Raw genomic sequence first — 22,239 nt, 5'->3', positions numbered from 1 at the left:
TTTTACTTGGTTATTGCGCCTTTACTTAATGTATATAATAGCTCGAAATCGGCACTAGCTCGTTATCCTTGACGCCAGTTTCCAAAACATACCGAAGAGAGCACTGGGATTAGCAAAAGCAAAGGCGTGTCCACCGCATGATGGAATGATTAAAATTGAATAAAAAATAAAGTAATTAATATTTTGGAACCAAATAAAAAACATGATTAAGATGCATCAATGCAAAACATTTTAAAGTTAGTTATATTTAAATATTCCTTCAGGTTTCGCTAAAATCAGTGTTTGTACTGTTCGCCGTGAAAGCTAATTCTGTTGTTGTTCCATGTGAGAATGCCTTGGACATTTGTAATTATCTTAAAAGCCAACAATCACAGAAAACCTTAGCCCCAATTATATTGCTAATCAAAAAAAAAAAAAAGTTTTGACATATATTTTTTTTTTCACTTTAAATGCGTACGAACATCTCATTCGATATTAGATAATTGCCCATATTTAATTATTGAAAATTTCGTGCTGAATGTAAAAAGTAGTAATATTGTTCTGCTTTCCAATCTGTATCCCCTGACTTGAAGATGTATTAATCTATTTACTTTTCAAATGTCTGTTTGCTATTACAAATCTACATTTACCCAAATATAAATGTTCAAGCCTACATGTGTGTATATTTTGAAAACATGCCGTGTTGTGCATCAGTGAGCATTATTTTGGGTCTTTGCCTCTCATTTGATTCTCAACAACAACCAAAAATAAAAGACCAATGCCGATGGTTCTCTTTACATCAACCGAGACAGTCAGATCGTCGGCCCGTCAAATCGGTTCAGTTGCATTGGGCGCGCGGTTACGTGCAACTGTTCTGATCGGTTGCACTTCAATTTGGTGCACTTTCTGGTTCTTGAGTTATATTTTCAAAGAGCCGGAAACTCGACGACATGACGGTCTAAAGTTTCGCGTAGTTCGCTTTATTTTGCCTGTTTTTTAGTTTAGTAAAGTCAATCGTGAAACGGCATCTGTTACAATTTTACGTAAATCTTTCTCCCAAACATAACCTCGAAAGTCCTCTTTGTGTTTAAATTGAAAACAAATAACCCAGAAACAGACCCAAAGCAAAAATTGAAATCACAGAAACAACAATCAACAATATAAAAATGAATAATTGACAGTTGCAAATGTCTCGAAGATCATTTCTGGGTCCCGACTCGGTTTCGACAAAGGCGGCCAAGTGTGTGCCAATAGTGAGAATTGATAATGACCAAATTGACCGAATTGAGTTCGTGATGCGTTAAGAGAAGCAGAAGACAAAATGAATCTATATACAATATACGATTGGGTATGTACATGTTTTGACTTAAGTTCTCTTTATTCAATCCACGTGTTTTTTTTTTTTTTCTGTAATTAAATGCGCCTTTGACCTTTAACCCAACTATTCAGCCCGTCTAGTCCGCCCAAGGCGATGTGCCAAGTCAAATAAACAAATTCAAATTCAAATTCTGCGCCTTATCAACTCAGCGCCATCGCTGGCAGCGGCAGCGGCAGAGGCAGCGGCATAGGCAGAGACGCCGACAGTGGGCAGCATGTTTATGGCGCTTTTGTTGTTGGGTTGGATCCCAACATGTTGCTCACAGAACGATTTACGATTCACGTTCCACACTTTGTTTATAAATAAGAAATGGGAGCGCATTCGGTGCACGGAACCGCTTGGAACCGTTGCAAATTTTCTTCGCTCGTCCGCTCATTCGCTTTTCTAGCCGACTCTCTCTCTCTCTCTCTCGCTCTGTTTTTGGCCGTTTCTTTGAATTGACTGACTCTGACAGACTGTCTGATTTGGATTGGGAGTCGGACGACGCCTCCGCCGGCAGCCGTGCTGAGCGGGGCATTTTATTTATAACATTACTTGCACTGCAGGCGGTCGACGTTTCTTCGGTCGGACTGTTTGTCGCATCCGTCAGTTGAATTAAAAGATGAAAGGCGGGCGTGTGTGTGAAAAGTTGTAAAAAATGAAATGAGCAACAATCAAATGTGTGTGAAAAAGAAATGAATAATTACAGCACAGCAATTTAACTGCAAAGTGACAACAAAGTTCATTTAGTTGAGACGTCAAACTTGAATACTGCCAACAATTCGACCTTAACCATGGGTAAAACACATGTGAGTAATTCTCTAGTCTATTTAAGGGCATTGAGTTACTAAAGAATTAAGATCGGCTGACATCAATCCTATCGCAACTCCATGCTTAACGGAACCATCGAATTGATTACGAGTACGTGTATTCAAAAGTATTCGTGTCAATATTCTATATAAGTTTCGTCTAACGAAATCAAATCCCATCAATGGCGATGGTTGGGCTAGGTCTACCTTCTGCGTTGATGGGGAGTGCCAATGCGTTCTTATTATTAGTTGGCAAAGTTCAGTCGACATCGATGCCCTCCTCAAATGTGTGTCACACCCAAAGTAAGGCACACGAGAACAACAACAATCTATATAGCTTTATTATAGACGACCGCAACGGAGGCAGGCGAATGAAATGAAATTTGTTTAATCGCAACACTCGTAGGTGCAGGAAATATGTTGAAAAAGCGGCAAGACACGCACATAGAGAAAATGTTTTATCGGGAACTATCAGAGTTGCCATGGCGATGGCGAAAACTGTTATCCCGATAATGTTAAAGGACTCGAGCAAATTTTGTGGGCTGTGACAAGTTCAAGGACGTGCAAAAGTAACTCAAACACTCGAGTTCTTTCAGTAAGTAGTGTTATGGAATGACCTACATTGCGTATGCGCAATTTGAAATTTTATAGCATCTTCACAGACGTCTGCAGATCGAAGCAGAGGGAAATGGGCACAACAAACTCAATTAATGCCAATAATCGCAGCATTTGCATATATTCTAATTGAATTTCCAGCAATTCTCGACAGAATTTGGCCCGGATACTGCACACACATCCACACACCCACACACCCGCACACACACAAGACACCCACACTACGATTGCCTTAGCAATTCAACAAATCTGTCAAGTGGACACCGTTTTAATTAGTAGCGATGCCTTCATATATATATAAATAAACAAACCATCCGAAACTCTAATAAGTTGCAGGCGGTGATCACCGATCCCCAGGTTATTACAAAATTTGAAAATGCCCCAACTTTTCTAATTATAAAAGGGCGATTGGGGCGGGCAACTTGGTGCTCTTGATGCTCTACAGACCAGCTGCAATCCATCAAATAGCGCCTGAGTCAGCCGCAACGTGGGCAACACCAGATGCTGTGGCATCAACCGTTCAACCGGTCGGTCCGCTAATAATCACTTGAGTTGCGTTGCGTATTTGAATCGTGTCAGTTGCGGGTCAATTGGCTGGAGATGCCACCGATTGGCAGAGGCGAAATTGTTGCCTAATCTATGCTGATCTCGCTTTCTTCATCCATGTGTTGACTTTGTTTATGCAGCCTGCTTACCTAAGTCTCTACATGTCGCCTGATGGGGCAAGTTTAATGTGCCGCATAACCCCATAATCCTGAACACGCGTGTGCCGCATTTCTGACAACATCGCATTGTTGGCGTTGACAATGAGGTGACATCATTACGAAAATGAAAATCGAAATAAGTTTATTATGACGGCGGACGTGTCGCCCAAAAGTGCCACTGCCAAGTCGGCCAGATGAAGAGAGATGCACATTTTACATAATATAGACCTAGAACTAAGTTTATTAGACCCTGTACTTAAAAAGTCTAACGGGTCTATTAAGCTTGTTACACTAAGTGGGCAGTTTAATATGTTTTGCAGTTTTTCTATATTTTGGCCTGTTTTCATAAATAATGAAAGTGCATAGAAAACACTTTATTCGAAATAAAAATATATATTTTTTTAACATAGATGAAATTGAAATGAATATTAATTAAAACATAGATAAAGCGTGATCAAAATCACAAAGAAATTTAAGTAACGTTACGTCACGTTTCATAAAGTCAAAAGAAAAAACAAAGAACAAAATTATGAATTTGGTAGGACTAGGCTAGCATAATCGGATCTAGATTGATTCCCGCTTCAAAATTTTTAATTTTACTTTTAAGTTTTATGTTGTAATTTTTACAGAATAATTGAGGGGTCTTTCACATTCGAGTTTGCTCGACTGTAGCCTATTCTATTTGTCTGTACTTAATTGAATTCATTCTAGAAATGCACAATGTGTGACAACCCAACAGAGCGTCTTATAGTTTGTCATGTTGCTTATCGAATCGAATTCTTTTTCAGATCACATCGCTGCTTCGAACTCGCAGTGGCAGCGCCTTCTACAAGGCAATCGAGGCGCCGGAGTCGGCGCAGGAATTAGAGCCAGAGTCGGAGTCAGAGCCATCAGCCGCTGCTGGACGGCAGCAACATCCACAATTGACCGCTCAACATGTGGATATTGAGTTCATACCAACATTGAATTTTGTATTCAAAGGGCCAACAACAAGCAATAAACAACTAGAAGCGACAACAACAGAGGAACGAGAGCAACATGTTGACTTGGGAACTTCAGCAGCATGCGATAGTGTTGACAGTTCAGACGGCAACTCAGATGGTGATAACGAGTCCACACACATATATAATCTCAAGAAGCAGCTTCACTGTTGCCACGAGCTCGAGCAGCACTCCATACGCGGTTACATCGACAGACACAGCCGAGCTATTGAGGCAACAAAATAATCTCAGTCTCACCGAAGACGAGCAGACGATTTCGTCGTTTAGCATTGAGCCTCCCACCAGCTCCATTTCCATTGAAATGGCCGAGCAACAGCAACACACGACGACAACAACAAATACAGCAAGGAGCGAAGCAACAAGCAGCGGCGATGTGGGAGCAGGATTAGCCACGACAGCAACAACAACAACAACCACTAGCAGCAGTATAGAGGAGGACATTGAGGAAGCAATTGACCTGAGTGAGGTGGAGGAGGAGTTGCACTCTAACATTGACTCTCTATCAGAGGCAGCTGCTTTTACCAGACCACAACCTTCCTCTGAGGCTGGGGAACAGCAATCCCAACAAAGTGCCAAACCTGACAGCAGCGAGGAGGCCGCCCAGTTTCGTATTGATGATGCTCAACTATCTGGAGGCCAGTTGGCCCAACACTTTCTGGTGGTCGACGAGGAAAGTGACGGTGATGTTGAGCCCACAAGTCCAAGGAATCAAGTCACACACTCTAACGAGGCTGACGATGATGATGAAGACGGCGATGTGGATGAAGATGAGGATGACGATGAGGATGACTTCGACATTAGTCTGCCATTAGAACAGAGAAAGCCTGTGCACTCGCGCCATGAAGACAACGTGGAGGTGTCGTTGCATGCACACGGCGAGGGTGAGAGTCTCAGCAATCAAAGCACCACCGACGATGTCTCTGACTTTGCAGATGAGCCACATCATTCGGCATCAGCAACCGCCACTGAGGCCGAGGACGTGTTGAATCGGGATGAGGCACAAAGTGGCTTACATCAAGATGATCGGGAGTCAATGGTGGAGCAAAGCGAGTTGGAAACAACAATTGATCCAAACAGCGAACAAGAACAGGATCATTCGATGGAGGAGATCGTAGCGACAAATGAGTCTGTAGAAATAACCTATGATGCAGATGAGGCGCTTGTCAGCAGCTCCTTGCGCTCTACATCGCCAAACTTGAAAATTGTAACAGATCTAGATGTGGTGGAGCCCCAGGAAGCAAAGACCTGTGAATCCCTAAAGCTGCCCCAACTGAAACACTCACAAATAGTCGAAGCTAAAGCTGCTAAGATTATGGAAACGCTGCATCTGCAACCAGAGCCACTGGAACTAACCATCTTGGAGCTGGATCCCATTGAATATCATGAGGATGACGATGAGGACGATGAGGAGTGCTCCCTGCAACTGATGAAGCTACGTTTAATGGCAATGCATCAGCAGACGCTTGCAGAAAGTGCCTCCAAAACATCGCCCACCGAATCGCCAGCTTCACATGAGAACGTTAGCAGTTCTGGAAACGTGGAGCTCAAGCAAATGGAACGTGTTCCGCTGACGGAGTTTAGCAAAGACGTACTCGAGGACATCACCGAGGAGAGTGAACGCCTGCTCTCACTGAGCACCACAGCCGAGGAGCCGCAGTCACTTTCTCTGGAGGAATCCAAGACATTGCTGGAGGGCAAGGCGGGCAGCACTTCCAGTTTGGTGAGCTTGAACATGCTAAAGCAACTGGAGGCCAAGGTGCATGACCTTTACACGCAGCTGGAGACCAAAGACAGTTGCTTAAATTCACTGAATTTGCAACTAGAAGCTGCCCGGCGGGAATCCAGTGCTGGACCCGCTTCCGCCCGAGATAGCAGCTCGCTGGTAACCAACTCGACGGAATATCGCACGTTTCAAGAGGAGTTTGGTGCGCCGGTAAGTCGAAGTCGTTTTTATCATGGACTATCTTTATTAACTATTTCATACATTTACCTTATAGACTCTGGACATCTATGTGGAGTTGTCACGACGCGATGAGATCATCGCAAAGCTCACGGAGTCACTGCAGCACTCAATCAATGTGAGGGACCAACTACAAACGGATGCAGATCGACTGGGAGGTGAGGTGCAGACGCTTCGGAAGCAGCTGCATGAAGCTATCGACACAGTCAAACGAAGTGGACCATGGCCGGAACAGGATGTGAATGCCGGACAGCGCATCTCAGAGATCTCCATGGATCTGATTAGCGAAAGCGATGATGATCTCGATCGCAACTTTCTTATCGATCAGGAGGAGCGTGGTTCACGAAGTTCACGGGAGCGACAGTTGTCGGTGCCGCGGTCGAGACAGTTGTCGGTTTCAGTCGAGGATTTGGGCGTGGCCCCTTTGCCGCCCGAGTGGCCGTCCGCTTTCAGCAAGCAGATAGAACAGTTCCAAAAATGTCTACTACCCGGGGAACTGCGTCCGTTTCTCCTAGTACAGCGCAAGTTCGACGACTACTTGTCACAGCAGCTGGAACAATGCCGGGAGCAGTGTGCGCAGGAACTCAAGATCAGCCAAGATCGTTGGGAGAGCGAGAAACTGCTGGGTGAGCAGACACAACAGGCGGCACATTCCAAAGAGATGGAAGAACTTCGCAAATATTTTGAGCACCGCTGTGCCGACCTGGAGAAACAGTTTTCTGATGACGTCTTCTCGCACAAATCTCAGCATCTAGCCGGCGACAGTTCGTCCGAATGCTCGGAGATTGAGCAGTTGCCCGAGGAGTTGGCCTCCAAGGAGCCATCGCCTCGAAAGCGCAAACGTGCCGAACTGTTGCTCAGTCCCAGCCATCGCCAAATAACGCCCAGCAATGTGGAATCCCTGGGCGATAAGAAAGAGGCCAAAGACAACGTAAGTTATGACTCTGATTAAATTACTCTAGTTTACAGACAAATTTTATACGTTATCGATCGTCCTATTTTTGGTACACATATTTCAAAAATACACTTTAGCAATTAATCTATGGTAAGAATTTAATAATCTTTTAAATATGGTATTTTATAACATATTCAAAGATGTGCTTTTTTTTCCAATCGATTGTAAGGATTAGTATCTTAAGCGTTGCCAAATCCGTTAATTTCCAACAATATGTTTATTTCCATTAATTTTAAAGTCGGAAAATCGAGTTACATACTGCACACAAAATCATAATTTCCTTAATTTTAAATTTCATATTTGCAAAACTAATGATATAAATTGCAAAGCGGTAAAGGAAGGAAACGTGTATAGCTTTTTCATCTCGGATATGATTTTCTTGAGAAATTATTAAATATGTAAGCTCATCTCTTAAAAAAACCTAAAATTGTAATTTAATACATTCCAAGTAAATGGTATAAAAAGTCTTGCTATAGTCTTACCAGAGTGTATTTTATATTTATCAGACAATTTGTAATTTTGTTGTGATATAGATCGTGTTATATATTTTTAATCTTTGATTTTTACAGATGTCGCTGGAGATTGCGGACCTCAAGGTGTTCTATCAAACGCACATTCATGAGCTGAAACGCTCCAATGAGAATCAGGTTCGCAAACTGACAGAGCGTCTGCGATTCTACGAGCGTCGTCAAGCAGATGATGACTACCTGGTGAGAATCAGTAGAGAACTTGTTGTTGCTTGAATTGACATTTGTACTCAGCTAACTCAATTTTGAAGAAGTTACTTCTATTAATATAATTACCTGTGTGCTTCTTTTGACTAACAGCTAACTGCATGTTCTTTCTTGTCTTTTACTTTTATAACCCAATAAACTATTAAACACCAAATGTAACTACCTGCCACGGCCACAACTAACCTGCACAGCCAACACCCAAATCACCACGTACCTGCCACGAAGTAAGCCAAGACGAGATCCCATTGCCTGCGTCCATGCCTGCCCAGAATCCAAATACGTCGCTGATAATTATCGATGAGGACGAGCTGAATTTGAATAACGAATCGCAGGTGATACAGCGCATCATTGAGGAGTATGAGCGGCGCTTGCAAGAGCAACTGGCTCTCGCTCGCCAGGACATTGCCACCGAGCTGGAGCAGCAGATACAGGTGAGGTGTGGAGTGCACGCATGTGGTTGCACATCCACATCGCCGCACAGTCAAACTGTTTGCCACTAAGTATGCCATTTGCTGTTTGCGCTTCTCTGCATGATCTCTGTGTTGTGTGATTCACCAAGCTTCCCCTACAATTCTCAAAGTGAAAATTATTTTTGTGTACTCGTTCAATGAAAACGTTGTGGCACGCACCGCTCGAAAAACGTGCGACATTTTGTCAGGTTGCCAACAGAGAAAACAAAATAAAGAATCGAAAGTGTCGTTTGCTTAAGATCTTTTACTATATGTGTGGCCAATCAGTAGAATCTTTAGGTAACCCATGCGGATTCAGCATGAAATGCTCAATTTCTTTTTCCTTTCCTAACAACGTCATCGTTTTAGGAATCAGACTGCACTTTGAAACCAGCAGCTATTTGAAAGGCCAAAGTCAACGATCCCCAACGATCATTGACTTTGTTCAATGCTGTAGGATATTCAGACAGCTCATTTCTTACGATGCGGGACCAGAATAAAACAAATTTTAAAGTAAAAGCTACGGAATATGATTTATTTTGATTTTTCAATAAGTATTATTCCGTAAGTGAAGCATATTTCGTTTAAATTTATTTTTTATACCCTCTTTTAAAAAAAGTACAAAAAGTCTATTATTTTTCATTAAAATATTGGCTCCATACCTGTTATGTTCGCTCCTTGTTTAATTAAATACACGTATTATCCCGTCAGTATACCCGTCAAAGACTTTGTAGAAAGAACGTGTATAATACCTTCAAAGAAGCTCTCAATGCTTGTGTCCCACTTAAATATGTTGTAATATACATTATCAAATATATATCTATATAATATATGTACGTATGAATGTGTGCTTTTGTCTGTTTGCCAACAAAATTCAGCAGACATTCTGCGTTTGATTTTGTTTGTTTTTGTTCCTTGACAATTTTGCGTGTTTTCTTTAAGTTCTTAGACTGGGGCAGATGTGTTTATATATGTACATTCGTACACATGTGTAGTATATGTATAGCCAATATAGTGTCTTATTCTTGTGCAAACAAAACATGTGCTCCATTTCATAAACAAGCGACGATGGATGCTCGTTTCCCCTTCACAAAACTGAAGATTGGCTCAAGTTAATTAAGCCAGGCCGGAAGTGCGAAGGGTATTCCAACTCCATCGTCATTTTGGTAAATTTAGAAGTGTGAACAAACGAGTGGAGCTCGCACCCACACTTATATGCATTCACATATGTGTACACATACAATTGTACACATGCGTACTATTTAAGTGCAATAACAATGGGCAGAGGCCGCTGTTCCTCACTGTCCGAAATTAACGAACATAAATTTGAATTAATTTCAACACGCACACAACCACAATATAACATAGCTGACAAGCAGTGCAACTGGCACTGCTTTGCCTACAGTCGATTGCTCTCTCGTTGCCTCTCTTTCTCACTCCCAACGCAAACGTGCAGACGATCTCTGTTAAATTGCCTGCTCGCCTGAGGAGTCCGCTCAGTCTTGTCCGTTACTTCAAAGCGTGCGTGCGTGTTATGAGCATCGTGAGTGCCGAATTATAGATATAAATACAAGCATACATATATGCATAAGTGTGTAAACATGTGCGTTCAAGAGATCTTGAGATGATTAATGTGTAAAGAAAAAAGTGCAGAAAAGAAAAGAAAAATACATAAATCAACGATTGCAAATAAATTGAGTTGTTATTATGAATATCAAGTGAAATTGTCATAGACACAATTTGTCTACCAACAAAGATTCGTGCCTATTTCAATAGATACATCTATAAACTTTAATTTGTGTGTGAAATCGCGCGCATTTGAACTGAAGAGAATTCAAAACAATTTAACGGTTCCCGCGATTTTGTTGGCGGTTGAATAAAGAACAAATTTCTTAGCATACATACATGCATTTAAAGGGGATATTTGGATTTCAGAAAAGTATTAAAAAAGTAAGAATTATTAAACTATTAAAATAAACATTGTAAATTTATATATACGACACTGTCAGGCTACACGTTCAAGTTCTCTTAATTCCCGAATCGCTCTAAATAAACAAAGGGCGAAGACTTTGATCAATTTATTTTCCAAAACTAGAAAAGTCGTTGCCCTTTTCCAAAACCATAAACACTATTCCTGTGTCAATTTATATACGAACATGTGATGTTATTTTTGTGTAAGGCGCAAAATTCTGGCTTCTCTTGATGCCTATTTTGGAAACTTGGTCTATTTTTAATGCGTCACTTCACTTCACTTGGAGTTTGTAGTCTTTTACACTTACGATATGCATCAGGATGTTCTAGTCAACCTATCGTATCGTTTTTCACATTTGTATATATCCAAGTAAATTCTTGAAATTTCTTTCATTCATGCACATTCTAGTTTTCTGTGATTTCCTATTTTATACTTGTTAGACGTTGGGGTTACAGTCCGTCCAAATTCGAATTTATCTAATACAAATATGGGCATGGATAGGAGAAACTTCTATTTATTATTATATACTTTTTCTAGTGTCTCAAAGCGGATTAAAAAACAAAATGAACTTAAAAAGCTTCAATTACTATTATTTATTAGCATGTTAAATTAAAAACGCTAATTGTTAATTTTTATTCAAAAATTGTTTATCAAATACCCAATTCAGAAATTTCCCATTTATAGATACTTTACTAAAAATATACACTTTTTGTTTTTGTGACGTGCATTATGCAATCAGCTATACGCAAAAAATGCAATATGCTAAATGCTTGCGACGAAAATAAAAATATGTGTTTACTTGTAACGCGGCAAAGTCGACATGTTCATCATACACACTCGTATAATGGTTCCAACTCTCTCACTCTCTCTCTTTGTAGCAGCAACAAACACAAGGAACTAGTCTAGGGAGAGAATTAAAGATTATTTTTCCGAGTAAACATCTTGCAGAGAGATGATGGTAGGAAAAATATTAATCAGCTGAGTGCACGACCTCAGAATCAGAGATAAGACATCAAGTGTTGTGTTTCTGTTTCATATAATTTCAATTAAAAAATTGGGCCCTTGTTGCAGCTTTTGCATGGAATTCACTCTTTCTCCCCTTTAAAGTGGCACGTTTATTAAGATTTATGTGCCACACTCGCCACATTGGCAGTTGAATGCAACGGCGATGATGATTCCGTTGTTATTGGTGTTGGTATTCCTGTTTTTATAAACAAAAATAAAGGGCGGGCTCACAGACGATTTCCTCCTTGCTCGTCAAGCAGATGTCGGGAAAAATTAAGAAAATGTGCATCGCAAAAGCCCAAAGCCATTTCTCCGATATAAACATGTAAATATTTTTCCTAAATGTGGGCGATAAACAATAAATATTTATAGTTCGCGTGTTGAAATGCATCTTTTCAAAGGGCTGACATGTTTGGTGTGAGCTTTTTGGTCATTTCAGAATTGAAATCGGCTGCATTCAACTGTTGCAACAGACTTGCACAGACTTTGTTACAAAGATTGTTTATATGCAAGTTTCAATCCATCATTAATGGTCTGTTCAAATTGTGTTTTCAGAATTTGTTGTCGGAGAGTCCGGTGGATGATCAGTACTGGCCAAAGGAGCTAATATTGCTGCGAGAGAAGTTTACAGCAAAGAGTCAATTGGAGATAACACAACTGAACATCAAACATGCTGAAGAGGTAAGTCCTTCAAGCATTGTTGCAAATGAGATTGACTAATAAAATTAATTTACAGATGTCACGGATGAAGCTGGAATACGAGAAACAACTTAGCCGCAAGACCAAGCGGCACCTGACCTTTGATTCCACACGTGACTTGGAGAATATAATTAACGAACGGGATGGCCTGAGGGAATTATCAAAGAGTTTCCGGAGTGTGCTCTGCCGCTTGGCTAAGTGCGTTGCCAATTGTGAGGATGACCTTAATGCCACTCTCTCAGAGGAGGTGCAGCGCATACTAGCCCAAAGTCGAAGCCAGGAGGCTGGTGAGGACTTGGAGCAGACGTTAAGCAGTTCCCTCCTGCAGGGTTCTTTCAACAATACAAAGCAGCTACGCCTTGTGCCTGATGTCCATAGTTTATTAGAAGTGGTTGAGGATCCCAGTCTGGTGCAGTTTATCGACAACAAAAGCGCCGAGGATAACAACGATGACTTTGACTTGGGCGATTGCCTGGAGCGTTTAAAGTCAGAGGCCACCTACCTACTACAGCTTTCCGAGGATCTGGACAAGCATCAAGTTGACGAGTCCGGGGATCCAGTGGATGAGCCAGAGAAACAGGAACACGAATTGTGTTGTGAAGCCGAAGACGGTTTAAAGACGACAGCACCTTTGCCAGCGGCACAACAACAGCTGCTGCACAAACTCCTGCGCACCAATTCGTTAAATGATCAACATCTTGGCGTGGCATCTCAACGCAAAACAGCTCAAGGAGTGCCACCAGTCAAGGCGCACAGTTCCCTGCCCATCGATCTGCAGCAGCACGTGGGTAATGCCTCCGAATTAAGCTTTCAGCTGGTAGAGCTAAAGAATCGCCTCATCAAATCCGAATCGGATCGGCAGAAGCTTCAACAACAGCTGACCAATACCATCGATCGTAATGCTGAGTTGGGACAGGAGCTCCAGACGCTGCGCGATCAGCTGTCGCAGCTAAACTCTCTGAATCACACGGACTATGCCGAAGGGTATGGTCTTGGCGACATGAAGATCTCCCAACCCCTGGACCAGTCTTCGACTAGCTTTGTGCAGCTCCAGGAGAGAGCTCGCCACTTGCTGACTTCACCAACAAAGCAACAGTCCCAGGATCAGGGTAATACGACAGTTGTCTTGCTACAGATGATCGAAGACTTTTGTCGCGAAGGCGACAAAGTGGTGGAGTCCGGCAAGAAGGATCGTGAGGATCTTCAGTCTCAGGTGAGTTCAATTCAACTCTTTTATTTTTTCTTTATCAATAAATATCCTCTTGAGTGCTAAACGCATGGTCACTCACTTACATTTGTAAATACCCGCTAAGCGCGTCTTCTAGTTGTAAGCCAAATAAGAACTTAGGTCATTACCTGCCACAATTGCTACCCCCTACCATAATAGATCGACACCGCTGACAAACAGCTAAAGGCAACGCGCTTGTTCCTGGAAGAACAAGCTACCGAGCGCGAACAGGAACGCGAGGAATTCCAGCGCGAGATCGAGCAGTTGAAATTGCAGTTGCGAGAAAAGGAAAAAGAGCGCAGCTCTTTTGCCAATGCCTCCGAGGAGGTGAGTCCCACGTCCACAATAGTCACGGAACTATTGATTTGAAGTATATTATACTTATATATATATATACTTATGCTTTGGGATTGTTTTGATTTTGTTTGGTTTGTTTCCTTTCGTTTGGTTCCTTCTATTTCTGGGTTAATATGTGGTTTTATTATAATAAGTATAATTTGTAATATGACTATAATATGTTTCTTCATCATTAAGTAGGTCACACACACCATTACACAGAAGCACCTAATAATAAAACTGCACGCTCTGAAAGAATAAGAAATTCTTCTTCTTTAATTGGCTGTTTATGAACTGAAGTCATTTTGCACATTTACACATGCCCTACACTAACAATTATTGGCTAAATTGAGTTCCCAGTACACAACACTTTATCAAACTGTTGACTGTAGAGAAGCACCTGTTGGGCATCTTTCCATTCCAAATTCGACCCCCACTGAATAAATTCGATGAATAAATTCAAGGGCAGCACGATTGCCTGGCATATGAACTTGTATATATGAATACGTATACAAATATACATGTATGTTCGAGAATATACAAGAGAACAAAGATTTCGTAAGCATGTGCTGACGTATTTATAGAAACAATAATTCGAGTGGCGAGGGAGCCATTCAAATTCATTCCATTTGCAAAATGCTTTGCCCTAACATGAAGTCTGTACAAATTTCCATAAACATGACCAGAATATATTGTTTAAAGTTACTAATATGTATTACTAATCTAACCGTACCTCTTTGCATGCACACTTTATCAAATCTTTTCTAAAATCAACCTGAAAACTAACTGCACCCGAAATTGAATTGCACCACAAACACAAAAGTTGAGGGTAGTAAAGGAGAAGCATGTAAGTTGTAACTAACCTAATCTACGCCCTGTCACACTGTCACACATTTGTCTGAAATGTATCTGAGAAATAAGTATCTAAACTGTAGATTAACAGATAAACATCCCTTCCAACAGTATGCCCAGCTGGAGATGCATCTGCGGGAGGTAAACCAACAACTCAACGAGTCCAATTCGAAGCGAGACAAGTTCGAAGTGGAACTTAAGGCGTCGATAGACAAGATCTTTGTGCTGCGAGAGATTATCTCAGATCTGGAGACACAGGTGCAGACCAAAGCCCTCAATGAGCAGGTGATGGAAGAGAAGTCCAAGCAGCTGGAGGATTATGTCAAAGTTCAAATGCGATCCCAAGATGCTCTTCAACAGGAAGTGCACAGTCTGAAAACGGACATCGGCGAAGGATACAAGGCGAGAATACGCCAGCTTGAGGAAAAGCTCCAGCAGGGACTACCATCGGCTGAGCAGAGCATGGTACTCAATCAGGTGGCCGAGCAACTGCGTGACATTGAGACGACCCTGGATCAGAAGACAAAAACATTGGAATCGCTTCACAACTCCAACACGGCCTCCAACTCGTGTAGTCTTAGCGCCACAGAGGATGTCTCCGTCCATGGTGGCAGCAAGCAGCCAACAGCATCCCACACGGCCGAAGGCTCCCCCTCGCATCCCTCACCCTGCCTCCACTCACTGACAGTCGAAGGTGTGCAGCGCGTGGCCGAGAAACTGGAGAGACATTCGCGGGTCGAGGAGGCTGCAATCAAGCGCATACGTGATCTGGAAATGCAAGTCACCCAAATGCGTTCAGGCTGTGTGGTAAGTAAAGAACATAAACAAATGTGCGCACAAAAGCTTTTGTGGTGAATAAGGTTCCGCCTTGGTTGTTGTCTCCACTAAATGAAAGCCATGAGACAGTAAACACTTCTAAAGTGTTGATTAATTGGTTTTCAAAACTCAAGTTCAAAATCCCCGCGTCACAGAAAACCTAATCATCTCATTTATCTACACAAAAATGTTGCAATGACTTCACTCTTTTGACTTTCCTTTCCTGCTATTCGACTGAATGACAGCATCCAAAACACATGTCCTGTCAAATATGAAAAAATTGTCAATTGTGAAAACATGTGTTTTTTCATGAAATTTGATTATTGTTCTAAAGAATGTAATTAACTTCGATAAAAAACGCGATTTGGCATATAGTTTACGAACAAGATATCTTGCTTTTAGTCAATATTGTCTGCATTAATAAAATATTTTCCAAAAAATATTTCCCTTACATATCATCTTCATGATTTGTCATGAATATTTTTCAATGTCCAGTTAAATTTTAATTAAGAGATATTTATGAAAATCTTTTTACGTGAATATGTTTTTTAGTAAATTAACTGAGACATTATAAGTACATAAAAAAAGGGTCCTAAAGCCAAAAAAATATTATATAAAACGCCAATATGTTAAGCTTTTGAGTGAAACAAATAATCCATAAAAGAAATAATCTTTTTCAGCTTTTTTAATGCCAACACTGAACTGCATTTAAAAGATAAATAATTAATTTGATTTAAAATGTATGAAGTTTTCCTTGTTTATTTTCAAATCACTAATTTGATAGAGAGTTTTATTCAGCGAGCTGTAATAATCAGCAAGGAGTTCCCTCTAAGTATATTATAATTTGAATTCTATTTTTTCCTTGTCATATTAAAGCCGAAATCACATAAAAGTTTTTTCTGTGGCATTTTCGAGTTGCCGCAGTTTTGGAGGCACTGCGCTGTCTTTACAGCTTGCGAGCAATTGTGCTATACTTACAGTTTTATGGGCAGTGTGTGGCGATCCCAGTGAATTCACATTCAGGCGGTGCTCGACATCGCTCGCTCTTTGGCATCGCTCAGTTGTTGGCTGATTGTCTCCCGCGACGCACATTAGGGAAAGAGTGCGCGTTCTACTGAAATACAAATATTTAATTTTGATTGTTTAATAAACTGTAATTGGGAGTGCCAAAAAGATATGTTGATGCGCTCCAAAAATGCGCTCAACTTCACAATGGCACCGATTCGAGTGAGTTAAAGACGGAATCTGAATTGATTTTCTCATTGAAGATGTGACAAGTGGTTCATAATTGACATACAATTGGTGTAGATGTGCATCTATTATATCTATATAAATATGCGTTAATATGTTTTGACAAGGCTAGACAAGAACACACACAAATCGCACTTGTTTACAGTTTCCTATATATGAAGTTTTTATGAAACTTCAGAGTGAATATTCTTGAACGTTTTTGAATAGATCAAAATACGAAAAGATGTTTGACAGAGTTCGATGAAAAATGGCACAGGCTCAGTCAAAAATAGACGCCGTCGTCATCACCTGCTCATCAGCCTCCATTCATGTGCTCCTTTCCCAGATTGTGCTACTTAAAGAGATGCAGTCCCAAAAATGTGTCTGTCTCCTCGAAAATAAATCAGTTGACGCCCCTCTGGCGCACCTGCTTCAATCAGCAATAATGTGCCACACTTTATGTGGCACATATGCGGTTTGTTTACAATACTCGTATGCTGCATGCCACAAGAGCCTAATTGAAAGACAAATGCTCGTAAGTGCAATATATGATGTTACTTAGCAGCGTGTGCCTGAGTAAATCTCTTTGTTGTTGTGGCACCCGATAGCGAGGAGACAATACCCGCATAAGCTGTGTAAACAGCAGCCGCAGATACTCGTAATACTCGCACAGATACAATGTGGTGAGATACATATTCCATCGTCATCTGTGCTGTATCATTTGAATGGGTTCAATTTACTTAAATTGAAGTCGGCAAGGGTTGTCGGCTAAGTGTAGGCAGAATAGGGACAGATGCGGATGCAGATTCCATTGCAGATGGAGATGCAAATGTAAATGTTGATGCGGTCAATCGGTCGGTCGATGACTGCAATGCGATGCAGCGATGTAAGCGAAATCTAATGAGGAGTATGAATTTAATTTGCAGGAATTGCAGCATGAACGCGACTCGTTGCAGGGCCGAATTGATGAGCAGACACAGCGCATTTCCACATTGCACAAGCGTCTTGAGGAGCAGCGTCAGCGGGCGGAGGAACTACATCGGGTGGGCACCTCTGATCTGAACACTCGGGTCCATGAGCTACAGAGCGAGGTGCGTGATCTAGGCGAGCAACTCGCAGCACGGGATAAGCAAATGGCCACCGTGCAACAGCAGCTACAGCGCAGCAAGGATGAAATAGTCCGTCTCGAAGGAGAGCTCGCAGTACGCAGTCAGCCGGATCGCACTCTCGTTGACCGCTTGGAGGCGGATGTGCAGCAGAAGAGCAGCGAACTGCAGAACCTTAGGGAGAAGATACGCACGGAAATGATCAATCGCCTATCGCTGCCCGATCTCATGGAAACCATGCTGGCTGACAAGAATGATGAGATTGATCACCTGCAGCAGCAATTGGAGGCCAGGGATCGCGAGCTGCAAGCTGTCAAGGATGCCAGCCAGGCGTCTTCACCTCTCCTGGCTGCTGGCAAACAGGATGCAAGTGCTAAGCACAGTGCTCGCACTCTCAGCGACATTGGCTCTATCACCGAGTTCCCTGAGCCGGATGTGGACCGACGAGCGGCAATGCGCAGTCTCAATGCGCCCCTCCAGCTACCCGGAGCTGAGAGCGGCTTCCTGCATCAGACAATGGTAAGGGAAAGGGTTGTGTTATGCTTAAGTCTGTAATTTCTAAAGTTGTAACTCGATTCTTGCAGGAAACCTCGAAGCAAGCTGTCGCGAATCTCACGTACCAGCGTACTGATGACTTGAGTGGTTTTGTGGTGGCCCATCCTGTCAACACATTCGAGCATCCGCATTATTTCCAGGTTCCCAATGCACTGGGCGTTACTGCACAAAGCAGTGGCGATCTGACACCTGGCTTGGTCCCACGACAGATCAATTTTTCGAATTTGACTGAGGATTCCAAGATGAAGACTCCCGGTCTGTTGATGCAGACACCTGAGCTACCCAAGCCAATTGCCTCCCCGGAACTGCAGCAGTTAAGGCAAAAGCTATCGGCTTTGGAGGAGGAGAAACATAATCAAAAGACAGAGCTTGAGCAGAATCTGTGCCAGCTGCAGAAACAATTGGAACGCGAAAAGGAACAGCTTCAGAGACAGCAGAAGCTAGTGCGAGACCATGAGGAGAGTGAACAAAAGTATCGACTTCGCATAGAATCGCTAGAGAGTAAACTCTTGGAGACGGCTGCCCACGGGGCCTCCGAGCGGGAAACGCTTCGTAGAGAACTCAACTGCGTAAGTGCAGCGCATGCGCATTGCGAGCAACTGCATCTGGACACAGCAGCGGCTCGAAAGCGAGAAGTCGAGGCACTCAATGCAGACATTAAGTCCAAGACGGAGCGCAATAAAGAGTTGGCAGCCCGATTGCATGCCACCCAGGAGCACAGTGAAGAGCTACAGAGGCAGGTGAATGCGTTGGAAAGAGAGCTGGAGCGACTGAAGAACAGTGAGAACAGCTCCAAGCAGTATTCAGTGGATGAAATCGCACAGCAGGTGGAAAAGGAGCTAAACTACTCGGCACAATTGGATTCGAATATACTCAAGGCCATTGAAAGTGAGGAGGAGAACAATTTGGATAAGAAATTACAGCAAAAGGAAGTTCAAACGGATGCTGAAGCCTCGCCCAGCAACAGGAATGCGAACGGCAACGGAAACGGAAACGGTCACGGCACGGATGACGAAAACTTTACGGGTGAACGGGAACTGTTGAATCAATTAGAAGCACTCCGTGCACAGTTGATCGTAGAGCGAGAACAAACCGAGTCGCTGAGCAAGGAGCTGCTCGGCGAAAAGCAGCATTCACAGGATATACAGGAGCAGGATGTGCTCATTATCGAGGCCATGCGCAAGCGCCTGGAAGCCGTGCTCGACGCCGAGGATGAGCTCCACAAACAACTCGACATGGAGCGTGAGCGATGCGAGCGGTTGCAAACGCAGCTAACGTCAATACAACGTGCCGAAAGCCGTCGAAGTAGCCTCATGCTTAAATCCCCCACGGAATCCCCCCGGAAATCACCTCGAGCAGACTTTGAATCGGAGCTGTGCGACAGACTTCGCAGCGAATTGAAGCTATTGACTGCCCAAAATGAGCGGGAGAGAGAAAGATCGGCAGATGCTCAGCGGAACAGCGAGCGGGAGCGACAACGCTACGAAAAGGAGCTCCAGGAACGCGTTGCCTACTGCGAGCGCCTCAAGCAGGAGATGGAGAAGCTGGCACGCGACAAGGAGTCGGCCGAACTGGAATTGGAGCATTTTAACGAGCGCCTCACATTGCAAGCCAATGAAATTGAGAGCCTGGAGACAAGGATGGTCACTCTTCAGGAGACAGAGACGCGTCGTGCCACAACCCGTTCCCGACAGCACCAGGAACAGGCCAAACTACAGGCAGAGATCCACGAATTAAAGTCAAAGTTACTTGCCGCTGAGGCCACTCGGGAGAGCCTAGAACAGAAGATCACCCAACTGCGGTTTGATGTGACTCGCTCGGCACAACGTGAGTCCAAGCTGTCGGAAGCCTTGGCTCAGGCCAACGATCGCCTGGCCCACAGCACAGACGACACAGTTCCCGTACAGTTTCTCCAAAAGATGAAGGAGATCAACACGCTGTTGGCGGAGAACACTCAGGAGAATCGTCAGATGGCCGAGACTGTGCAGTATCTGGTAGGCGAGCGGATTGCCCTACAAAAGAAGTGCGAGGAACTCGGCAGCGGCAACAACAATGGAAGTGCTCACGTTGGTGAACTTGAGGAACGCTGCCGACAGCTTCTCGGTCGATATCTGCGAGTCGAAAGCCATCGTAAGGCTCTCGTATATCAGAAGCGCTACTTGAAGCTCACCCTGGAGGGCTACCAAGCGAGTGAGCAATTGGCCCTTCAAACGCTTTCAGGAGGAACCGGAACAAAGGTAGCGACGCCTCGACTCACCAAAAAGAAGTTGTTCAAGTAAGATAGCTACTAAAGACATTTGTTTATCAATTGCCAACTGATTGTTGTCTTCTACTTATAGGACTGTCGCATTGGCAATCATCGCCATACAACGCATCAAGTACATTGGTCGCATTTGGCATACTGGCAAGCGAATTGTCAGCAAGTCAGTCTTTACAATAACTCAGCAGAGGTGAGGACAACAGCAACATTCTACAAGTCTAATGTTTGCTGTTACTGTTAATGTTACTGTTAATGTTAATGTTCTTGTAAATAAGCCATACCTAAATATAACTGCCTTCATTGTTCTCCCCGTAGCGCTAAGCTGCCTCTAGTGACAGTCAATATGAGAGTTAAGCTGAGCAAAGGCGACTCCGCCAAAAAATAGTTGCTCAGAGGCCAAGTGCCAAAAGGTCTGCTCCACAAGCATAACAATATGATAGCACCAAATTTCACTTGCCACCGATAAAATTCAGCAGCATCAGCAATGAGATGCAAAGTAGACACTTTTTAAATATATATATTTATTTTCATGTTGCTTTTAAGTAGTATTTGTCCACTCTTATATTGGCTATTTCACTTTATTGCACTGAATGAGTTCTATTTCTTACTGATGATGTTTTCTTTGCAGAGCTGGACCCGGTCACAATCTAAATGTACCGTCATCACCTCTGCCCGTGGCCAATCAAAACCTCAACACACCCACCAACCCGAACATCGCAGGGCGTCTGAGTTACGCTCCTGCCTCCCCATCCCTGGTGCCAGCTGTCAACTTCAGTACCTTGCAGCCCATTGTACTAGCCCACGACTACACCTTACAGACGCCAGCCTTGCTCAATAATAATCATATCAACCATAGCAACAAACACGGCAGCAACAACAGCAACATTAATTATAATAACAATGAGAATGCTCTGCCATCGTTGTCCAGTCTGGACTGGCCGACGACACAGACGACCACGAAAACAAAACGCGTGCAATCGCGGCATCATTAGCTAAACTCATGCTCAAAAAATAATTTTAAGAGAACCAAACCGGAAGACAGCCATACATGATAGTTAATGTGTAAAAGTACGAGCCATATAAGTGCTAATGTGTGTTATATTTCAGCTAATTGTACGTTTTAAGATGTTTGTAGTCATGAATTAATTGTACTATATATTTAGTGAATAGCTATAAATCCACACCAAATCCAACTTCATGCTTGACTCTAAATGTTATAAGTACTCGTATATATGTTTTGCAACCTTGTACCAACTAATTATTATTTGTAGGCTTAAAATTACACCTGACCTTGTCTCGATCCCAGTATTTATATTATTATTATACTTATAATTGATTATAATCCTTTGATTTGAATAAGTTAATGCCACTTGAATTACCTTAAGATTGTTTAGTTTTTACACCTGTGCGACTGTATCATTTTTTTTAGGTTGATTAAAGCCGATTTATGCTCATTATAACTGGTTAAATTTGCATTTTATTTTGACGTAATTGTACTAAAGGGCAAGTCAATGAAACACTTGGAATGTGCCTTAATTGTGAGAGTTTACACTTAGCAGTTGTTAGTTAGGCCATTGAAGCATTATATGTTTAATAAAAAATGTCTCAAAATAAGCA

At 42.6% G+C, this 22,239-nt stretch overlaps 1 protein-coding gene across 1 annotated transcript; it reads left to right on the top strand.

Moving 5' to 3' along the window:
- The first annotated feature begins 800 nt into the window (after positions 1 to 800).
- Positions 801 to 22,233, top strand: LOC117788567 (pericentrin). The gene is given in 15 exon segments (XM_034627354.1): positions 801 to 1,327; positions 4,253 to 4,573; positions 4,575 to 6,398; positions 6,463 to 7,356; positions 7,950 to 8,090; positions 8,306 to 8,545; positions 12,096 to 12,221; positions 12,277 to 13,452; positions 13,627 to 13,794; positions 14,627 to 14,650; positions 14,767 to 15,462; positions 17,628 to 18,326; positions 18,392 to 20,637; positions 20,702 to 20,812; positions 21,251 to 22,233. Coding segments are annotated over 15 exon segments (9,057 nt in total). The 5' UTR covers positions 801 to 1,300; the 3' UTR covers positions 21,615 to 22,233.
- The last annotated feature ends 6 nt before the right edge of the window (positions 22,234 to 22,239 follow it).

This window comes from Drosophila innubila, assembly GCF_004354385.1.
Source record: "Drosophila innubila isolate TH190305 chromosome 3L unlocalized genomic scaffold, UK_Dinn_1.0 0_D_3L, whole genome shotgun sequence".
Classification (NCBI taxonomy): Eukaryota; Metazoa; Arthropoda; class Insecta; order Diptera; family Drosophilidae; genus Drosophila; species Drosophila innubila.
The sequence above is the reverse complement of the archived record's forward strand: the minus strand, read 5'-3'. Positions and strand labels throughout refer to the sequence as shown.